This window comes from Dreissena polymorpha, unplaced genomic scaffold (assembly GCF_020536995.1).
Source record: "Dreissena polymorpha isolate Duluth1 unplaced genomic scaffold, UMN_Dpol_1.0 chrUn004, whole genome shotgun sequence".
NCBI classification, from domain to species: Eukaryota; Metazoa; Mollusca; class Bivalvia; order Myida; family Dreissenidae; genus Dreissena; species Dreissena polymorpha.
In genome coordinates this window covers 847,201-857,466 of record NW_026273318.1, presented here as the reverse complement: position 1 = coordinate 857,466, position 10,266 = coordinate 847,201, and the positions used below count along the sequence as shown (strand labels likewise).

At 39.8% G+C, this 10,266-nt stretch overlaps 1 protein-coding gene across 1 annotated transcript; it reads right to left on the bottom strand.

Moving 5' to 3' along the window:
* LOC127863303 (ligand-gated ion channel 4-like) lies at positions 1–1,278 on the bottom strand. The gene has a single exon (XM_052402724.1). The coding sequence runs from the start codon at positions 1,260–1,262 to the stop codon at positions 153–155; it is 1,110 nt and encodes a 369-aa protein (XP_052258684.1). The 5' UTR covers positions 1,263–1,278; the 3' UTR covers positions 1–152.
* Between the last annotated feature and the right edge of the window lie 8,988 nt (positions 1,279–10,266).

The following is a 10,266-nucleotide window of genomic DNA, read 5'->3' as shown; positions in this document are numbered from 1 at the left end:
GGAAATATAGTTTTGCTGGTTCAATCAAATCCGCTAACGACCAATTATCGCGAATACATGGATGTGTTTTACTCCAAGAGTCAATGATTAAGATAAAAATTTGCAAATATGTTTAATAGATAATTTTCCTATGCCACTGATCTCGTCCTAGATTACGACCCGCTTTTGAGAATCGAGATAAAAACTACAAAAATAAGAAAAGAAAGAAAAACGAATAGTACAAAGAAACTAATGTCCAGAAGAGAGCTGATCTTCTTCCATGTTACTTTTTGGGCGTCCACGGAATTAACTGGCGAGTAGTCCGGGATATCACTTTCCTGTAGTTTACTACTGCTTTCATTTGAACTGGTTGCATTTTGATCGGCTGTAAAGCCGTTTGATGCTGGTCTCACTGGTTTTCCGCCACAAGCTCTGCACATCAGGGCGAGATAGAAAGATACCAGAATCTTTGGCACCGGGACATCGTCGTCTTTTCCGTTCAAACGCATGTTCAGTATTACAGCTACAATTATGAGGGCACTGTAGACGAGGTCGATCAAAAGTTTGTAGTTGATCAACGGGGTTGGGTCGGAGGACTGCGGTAAACTGGACATGATGATTGTCATGTAGACGGCGATTGCAAGCAGCGTCGTGATGCAGTAGCCAATTCTCTCGCCAGATTCGGGTATCAACAAAAACACAAACGCGTTGAGAATACCAAGAAATAAAATTGGCAAAAGAACGTTAACAATTGCATACCCCGGTTTTCTGCGGAGATTAAATGTGACAAACATTTCTTGTTGACCGCCTCCTGTAGCAACTGTTTGCACACTAACAGACGTTGATTCTAAATCCCACATAGAGTTACCGGGATACAATGTTATATCTATTGACTCTTTCACCCACATCAAATTCACATCTTTATACGTGTAACCCAATGAGATGAATGATGTGTTGCAAGACTGCACGTCAAATGGATAGTACTTCACATTTACTTCGCACGTACTTTCAATCAGTGCCCCTTCTACATAAAGTACAAATCCATCATAATAAATCCGCGCTTTACTCCAACTCTGTGTTATATAGCTCCTGCTCGTGGCAGGGGACGAGAGAAGCAGCTCCGGGAACCAAATCATTGTCAATGGAACATTCAAATACCATACACCCCCGTACAGATATGAGTTCCACATTAGTCGGTAGTCTTTCCACGTTATTTCGAAGCCTACAGTGTAGGACAAAGTTCCTTGACGTTCATCAAACTCCATGATTGATTTCAGGTACATTTGTATCGACACATTGACTGGCAAGAGTTGTTCGACCGCCGGTCGAACGTTGACATTGTAATCCTTTGTTAGATTTGAAAGAAGATAGTGAGTGTCATAAATTGTCGCCGCCCCAACTGCATCGCAAGCTAACAATCCCAACAACACCATGATAATTAATGCCATCACTGCGAGAGACTTGAATGAAGAGCCAATGACCGGAAATGTCAAACTGATATATTCTGCAGCATCTCAAGGTCGATTATTTGCCAAAGGCTGTTCGTTTTCACGCATTTCTATGTGAGATAATCCCTTATTATTAAGTAGAAAATCGGTGCATACATAAAATTAAGTAATTTCGATATAATTTATAAAGATGTCTTCCAAACGTATGTGCGTTTTAACGCAACGGAGACGATTCGCAAAATTATGTACTCCTTACAACGCACGTATTTTATAAATCAGTTGGTTTTTCATGGTAATGAAGTCTGTCTGATTTGTATTCATTGTGTCTTTTCAACCGACGCCAAATAACAAAAGCGCATTATGTCCATTTGCTTATCAAATAGACGTAAGTATACTCTGAAGAACGTCATGTGTAAGAGTAACAGAATGAATGATCGTTGCTTATAAGTCCATATACAAAAACGAGCACAATAGTGTATTAAAGGAAAGATTTCGCAACCAGAAAACCTTATGCCTCATATGCTCAGGTCAATGTGTATTCATATACGCGGTATCTTCTTTAATAACTCAATATACGCGATTTACATGTTTTGAACGTTGTAACAAAACAAGTAAAACGATTCAATTAATGTAACCAATTCTTTTATTGGCACAACTTAAATCAACAATGAATCATCCCCTTACGAAAGAAGAGTTTCCAGTGTTCGTCCAGGAAACATCATGTTTATATCCTGTGTACATGCTGTGTATCCTGTCATACACCGTAGAAGGTAACGGCAAGTACATGCCTTACACTCCACATGGTGAACATTCCATACACTCCACATGTTGTACATGCCTTACACTCCACATGGTGTACATGCTTTACATTCCACATGGTGAACATGCCGTAAACTCCAAATGGTGTAAATATCTTACACTTCACATGGTGCACATGCCCTACACTCCACATGGTGTACTTGCTTTACACGCCACACGTGTTCATGCTTTACACTCCACATGATGTTTATACCGTACATTGCACACGGTGTACATGCCATGCACTAAAAATGTTGTACATGCCGTACACTCCACATGGTATACATAACTTACAATCCACATGGTGTACATTCCGTACATTCCTTGGGGGTTCCATGTGAGGGATTGCCTGTCGTATTGGATGCAGGCTTGCGAAGGGTGTGGCCTACCCACCGCCAACGTCTCTGAAGAATGTCTTTTTCAACTGGCTGCTTGTGTGTTCATCTCCATAATTCTTCGTTGGAGATCTTGTCTGGCCAGCGGATCTTGAGGATCTTTCTGAGGAAGGTAATGATGAAGACCTGTATTTTCTTTATGGTGTTGACAGTGTTTCTCTAGGACTCTGCACCAAACAGGAGTAGTGGCTTCACGATGTTTTTGATCTTGGTGGTGATGCCAATTGCGCTGGATCCTCAGATGTTCTTCAGATGATGGAAGGCTGCTCGTGCTTTACCGATGCGGGTTCTGACATATGCATCCGTTCCTCCCCACAGGAAGCAGTATCATAAATCCCCCCGGGCCCTACGACCCTCTCGAGCTTACCCCAGGGGTTTCAGATTGTTTTAGGTACACCTATTGTGTCTGGTTTGACTTTTCAAGAACGAATATTGACACAAATACACAGTTTGAAAAAATACCCCTCGTTAAGCTCGGGGAGGGGATGTAGTGTCCGGGGGGGGGGCAAATTTATGATACTGCTGCCTGTGTTCCTACGTGGTTGTCCAGAATGCTGCCGAGATAGGTGAAGCTATCCACCTCCTCCACGCCTTGGACTGTGATGGGTGTGTTCTTGGATGCGTTGGTGCTGAACACATTGCTCTTTCCACTGTTGATGGTGAGGCCCAGTTAAGCTGAGTTGTCCGCTACCATGTTTGTCTTTTCCTGCATCTGTTGTTGGGTGTGGGAGAGAAGAGCCGAATAATCGGCAAAGTCGAGGTCTTCCAACTGTTTCCAGAGTGTCCACTGAATTCCATTCCGCTTCTGCTCCGTTGATGTCTTCATTACCCAGTTTATGGCCAGCAGAAACAGGTAAGTTAGAGTAAGCAGCCTTGCCTAACACCGGTTCGCACTTCAAAGTCATCCGTGAGCTGTCTGCCATGAACAATTCTGCAGGTCATTCCCTCATAAGAACTCCTGATGATGTTAGTGATCTTTTCTGGCACTCCTTAGTGGCTCAGAAGTCTCCAGAGGGACTCCCGGTCAACGCCTTTTCATAGTCAATGTAATTGACAAACAACGGCGAATTCCACCTCAGGGATTGTTCCAGAATGATGCGCTGGGTTGCGATCTGATACCTGCACGATTTCTTTTTTCGGAAGCCTGCTTGTTGGTCGCAGAGATGCGGGTCTACTGCGTCTTTCATTTGGTTCAGCAGGATGCGATTAAACACCTTTCCTGGGATGTACAACAGAGTGATTCCTTGTTAGTTATAGCAGGATCTGAGGTCTCCTTTCTTGGAAAGCTTGATGAGGTAACCCTCTTTCAACTCTGTTGGAATTTCTTCTTCTTCCCATATCTTGCTGAAGAGCGGGTGTAATAGCTCCACACCGGTATCCACGTCAGCTTTAAGCGCTTATGCCGTAATGCTGTCAGGTTCTGCAGATTTGCCGTTCTTCAATTGCTTGATGGCGCTTCTGATCTCTTCATGTGTGGGAGTGCAGCATTTGAATGGCAGATCGCTTGTAGCTGGAAGAATCTCCGGTGGTTTCGCAGGAGCTGGCCTGTTGAGTAGCTTCTGGAAGTGCTCAATCCACTTTTTCTTCTGCCCTTCATCATCTGTTATTAACTCCCTTCCTGGCCTCTCTAGCTAGGCAAACTGTCCTTCTAATCTCTTGGTGATGGAGTACAGATCTTTAGTTCTGTTCTGATAGGCTGCCTCTTCCGCATTTGTAGCAAGTGTCTCTAGGTAGTTCCGCTTGTCTTCTCTAATGCTTCCCTTGACGCTCTGTGTACTCTTCTTGTGCTTTCTCTTTTGCGGCTCGTGTTCTGCTATTGTTTACACTTGCCTTCTTTTCTCGTCTTTCCGCAACTTTCTGAAGAATTTCAGCTGATATCCACTCCTTTTGGGTATATGACTTGGCGCCCAGTACTTCTTGTCATGTTGAAGTCACTGCTTCTTTCACGTTCTGCCACGTGTGCTCTATCGTCCCTTCTTCAAGTAGCTCCTCTAGGACCAGGAACTTGTTGGAGAGAGTGACATTGAACTCTTTTTGCTTCAAGGTGTCTTTTACAGTGGCAGTTTTGTTCCGTTGGCGTTGACTGGGACCCAATTCCAATTCTTCTTCAGATTTAGTTTCAATCGGGCAACAAGGAGATGATGGTCCGAAGCCACGTCTGCTCCTCGCTTGACACGTACATCCTAAAGAGAGCGACGAAACTTCCTTGCGATGCACAAGTGGTCAATCTGGTTCTCCGTTGACAGGTCTGGTGACACTCAAGTGGCCTTGTGTATACTTCTGTTTGGGAAACACTTTACAAGGTTACTTGTGGCGAACAGGTCGGCGAATCTATCTCCGTTGTCGTTCATCTCGCTTTACCGTTTATCTCGCCTAACCTTTGCTTCTCCATGATCTCCTCATATCCTCAGTTGTCACTGCCGATCATGGCGTTGAAGTCAGCCATTAGAATGATGATATTTCTCTTTGGTCTGTCTTTTATGATGGTTGACAGTCTATTGTCAAAGTTGCCCTTCTCATCATCTTTCCTGTCGTTTGTCGGGGCGTAGCACTGAATTATGTCCACGTTGATCCTCTTATTCTTTGTAAGGAAATAGGCCGTTATGATCCGTGGTCCGTATGCTTCCCACCCGATGAGCGCTCTCAGTGCCGACTTGGAAAGCATCAGGGCTACTCCCTGGGTGTGTGCTTCATCCTTCTGCTCATGCCCTGAGAACAACAGTAACTCATCGGAAGTCAGTAGCTTCCGCCCAGAGCCAGTCCACCTTGATTCACTGATCCCTAGGATGGTGAGGTTGAACTTCCTCATCTCTGCGGCCACTTGTGCTGTCTTCCCGGTCTCATACATGGTTCGGACATTCGATGTACCGATGGTTGTGGTGGTCCGGGTGGAGATGATGGTCTTCGGCCTGATGGCTTCCAGTTGACACTGGCTTTCACCGTACGGCGTTATACATCCTAAAGCTGGAGGTTCACCTTCTCCCAGGTCCGTGATGTCTGTTGTTATGTTTGGCGTTTCTGTAGCAATAAGGTTTCAACAGGGTAGGGTAGCTACCCCAACGCTTAACCCTCCTCCTTTTTCAGCGTGGGCTTGGGACCGTCCTTGGCGGAGTAAAGGATGTATTCACGCCGGGTATGCGAATACTTCGTTGACGGATGGCACTTCACTAACAGAGAACAACAAAAGCCACGCGCGAGAGGTGAGTTCTTCAGCTTTTTTTGTATTTATGTTCTGTTTATTTGTTTTTTAGACACAGAACAGTGTTTGGGTGATTAATGGTATTGCACTTCGTATTGCGAAGAAAGAAATTCGCGGAAAAAAACGGTGAATTATTTAAAAAACGATAAAATTCCATCGATAATCAGCATGAATTGAATGATCAGTACATATTTTAACAAAATAAACATACTTGGAAATAAATCAAGAACGTGCTACTATTCGAAATAAAAGATCAATATATCCAGTAATGTTACAACATGTTACATTTTAGTTTACTAATGTATTTGAGAACATTCAAATGTTTTAAGAGTCGCATGCACATTTTTCATCTGCACTTCGTTTACCGATCATCTAAAAAACAATGGCACTTCGTTTCCCGACATCTAGACACTTTTTTCCAGATATAACACACTCGTTTTTTGTGAATCAAAAATGCAGAATTCGCTGTGGAATACTGTTAAAGTAAGCAGGCAATAAATAAAAATGTATGTACTTAGTACTCAAATAAAAAAAAGAATTACCGAAGCATGTTCTTATCCCTTTGAAATATTATTATGATTTGGTATAAATGTGAAAGATAAATGTTAAACAAATTGGATATGTCTGATGAGTAAAATCTATATGACCATATATTTAAAATTACGTTCTAAACGGTTGGTCTAAAGCATTTATCTTTATGTCCAAATGAAGGTACTAAGGCTATTTACTTATATATTAGATAGCATGTCATGAATAATCACTCTGCTTAAACTGCCTCTCAGATATTAATATCAGCAGCGATGCAGGTCCGAAATTCTATTGGAACTTAAACTAGTGGCACCCTAAACTTAGTTTGTGGGGGTATACTAAGTACTGACTCCATAATATGACATTTAAACATTTTATGTACGCATTGCTTTTTTTCCAGAATCAGTTGTTTTTACGATATAATTTCACCCGTGTTTCTTTAAACACAACCAATACAGTGATTTAGGGTCAGGTAAATCGCACTTCGAGCAAACGTTAGCGTTGCGTAAAAAAATTAAGGGAGTTTTACCATTCTCTTTTTAATTTTGTTGCTACGCATAGTATCGTCTTGATGATGCGATTCAAATAAGCACAACCGACATAGGATTTTATGAAGAACAAATGTGTATTTGCCTCATAAAGACCCGTTCACTACCGTTATCTAGAGCCCTGCTATAAGTAAAATTAAACACGATTGTGTTGATCCGCATTATCCGTTGTGTTTTCATTTCTCTGAATCTCAAGTTACCAATAAAAAACAAGTTCATTATGTACACATTTATTTAATAATAAATATTATCTTATTTGAAAATTGCAATTATAATAAACATAGTATAAATAAATAGTAATGTGATTTTTGAAAAATATATTTTCAAAATGGTTCGTATGAATGGCCATAATATAAATAAATGCATTTAAGATAGAAGATAAAACTCAGTTATTAGAGTGCCCGTTTTGTTGAAAGTCTCCGTTATCTGAAGTGCCCTTTATCGGTAAACAAAGTGCCTGCAACTTTATGTATGCCACCTATTACAACATGCACTATCTTTGTTTATATTTCATTGAAAACTATCAAAATTTCAGTATTTGAAGCACAGTGATTACTCTACATGCTGGAATAGCAAACAATTTCTTGCAATAATTCTAAGTAGTTTTATTTTGTTAAAATGTTTACTGTTCATCCAGTTTATGCTGTTTTCCGATCGAATTTTCTATTTTTTGGGCAATACTGTACCATTCTTCCGTAAAATTGTGTATTCCCAATACAAAAGGATACACCATTTATCAACTCGACCATGGGTCTTGTCTTAAAAACTAATCTTTAGGATATAACTTTAAATAAAACAGAGGAACTTACCTCTCGCGCGTGGCGTTTGTTGTTCTCTGTTAGTGAAGTGCCCTCCGTCAACGAAGTATTCGCATACCCGGCGTGGTATTAAGACACATGAAAACACCGCATTAACATTTTTTTTTCAAGTCAAATTTTAGTCGACTATTATATCACGGCTACTAAAGTAAGATTTTCCACCACTTAAAACACTAGACAATGAATTCAAACACAACAAGTGTTGTTGTTTTTATTTGTTTCTAAGTCTCTAGACAAACATATCATATTAAAAAATATTATTTCTAAGAAGTTAAACCGTCTTAAACTCGGTTGGCAGATTTTGACATGTTAAGACTCATTTTTACACTACGACCTCATTATGTATACATGTCAAACATAAATCCGAATGTACCAAAATCATGTCAACAGGTACACGTTGAACGTAACTTAATGTGAGTGAAACTTTTTGCTGATATGCTTTTTTGTTTATTTATCATAGGAATACTTGAAATGTTGGAGATAAGGCCTGTGCCAGTAGTTTTGTAACCTTAAAACTCTTCTTTAAAAACAATACTTTTGTACATGTTTTCATTAACGTACATATGTAAACGTTTTAATCAATTATTTTCTACTGTAGATACTCTTGTAAACGTGTTCAATCTAAATTTTATGCCACCTTAAGAAAATATTAAGTAAATTGTTATTTGAGTAAATTGAGTATTGTTTAAATTTTGTATTTACTAAATGGACTAATTAATCGCTAAAATGTATTCGAAATTTCATTTAAACATACCGGTTCTGCTTTTAACAAAACCTGTTAAAGTGATTATAAGGCAGTTAAAAATCCGTGTTCTTCAAAACCAGAATAGTACAGTCGTATCATTGTATATATGCTCATTTTCACTATACATGTACATACATATCAATTTGATACACAATCCAAGCATGTACTGTCTATTAGGCAGTTCCATTAATTCGAATCACTTAGCACGCGCACATTTCATGGGACTGTTACATGAATTTCATAAACTACACCAGTACGCGCACTCTCAATTAGGTAGCTCCATGAATGTCAAACTTTTCACAAGCACGTACAATTTCCATTTGGCGTGTCGATGAATATGCTAGACTTCACCAGCACACTCATTGTTCATTAGTCATTTCAATAAAATGGATACACCGAGCCAGCATACGCAGTTTTCTGTTATGCATTTTCAAGCATCTGATACAATACGCCAGCACGTACGTTTTTCATTAGGCGTTTACATGAATTTAATACAAGTTTTGTTCTTCGTTTTCATAGTTGCCTTCTCGTACGCCTTTGTACGGCCTTTTGACGCTGCTTTTCAGATTGTTTTCGATTATAATTGTAGCGAGTACGAGTACAAGTCTTAACAATTTTCGTCATATGTAGTTAATTTATATCAATATTACTATTATCATCGTATTTTTCATCATTTTGGTCATCTTCGGTTTGGACACAATCAGCCGATTTATGTGAACATGTTTGATTATCATCGCTAGAATCAACATCTTGATTGCTTTCTTTTTCAACCATTCCATAGTTCTCTCTTTGATATAGCTTTTCATACTCGTTTTGCACGTACCTATCAAATGACTCATTTTCAAGAAATTCAAATTCAAATGGACAAGCACTACAAAACCGTCGATGACTGAGACTCCCATCTTCTTTGTCGAACACAAAAAGGAAATGGGGCACAGCTGTCGATGCCTAAGTCTCACATCTCCTTAGTCAATGCTTCAAATGGAAATGTGCGCATGGCAAAACACGCATCGAACGCAATTAAAAATATTGTTGGAGATGATACAAGGGTCGAAGATGAACCCTTAGTTAGCCAGGTATTTTTTGACACGCCATTACGGGATGGCCTGTTTTTAAAGAGTTGAAGTGTCTCATCCATATAAATTTCGATATCGAAAATACAAAGACATGTTTGCTAACGAACGTTGTCTGAATTACTAAGGAATTCATCTGCTATTTATACATACTTTTTGCAATGTAGCCTTCATATTATATAAAAACGCCCGGGAAAATTAGCGGGTGGGGGATTTTTTTTACCACCTACCCCTTTCTTCAACCCTCTGAACAATTTCCGGGCATATTATATAGAGCCGCATCCCGCCCCAAAAATGGACGAATGAAAAAAGTTGCTGTGGTATACACTACACCAGCACGCACAGTTGGTTTCTTGAACTTGAAGCCAGCGGGTTGCATACTCGGAGTAGATAAGGATGCCAGACGTAAATGAACATTAATATTGAAGTATCAATCTGTTAACTGAGTACTTTGTTCATCCTACCATAAACACATGTAGCTGTTTCAATCAAATAGAATATTTTCAAAACGGGAAACTTTGTTTCTAAAGGTAATTTCAAGGAAAGAAGATTTTTAAGAATAAACATTGCCTTTAACGAAAGGAGGCATACAGTAATCGCATCGAACGTCCTTCTGTCCTTACTCCCACGATCACGTGACTAAAACTAAAATATGATTTTGTGAGAGGACAACTAAGAAGAGTAGAATTGAGCCTGCATGCAAGAGATTGGTGAAGTGACCAACTATACTTAAAG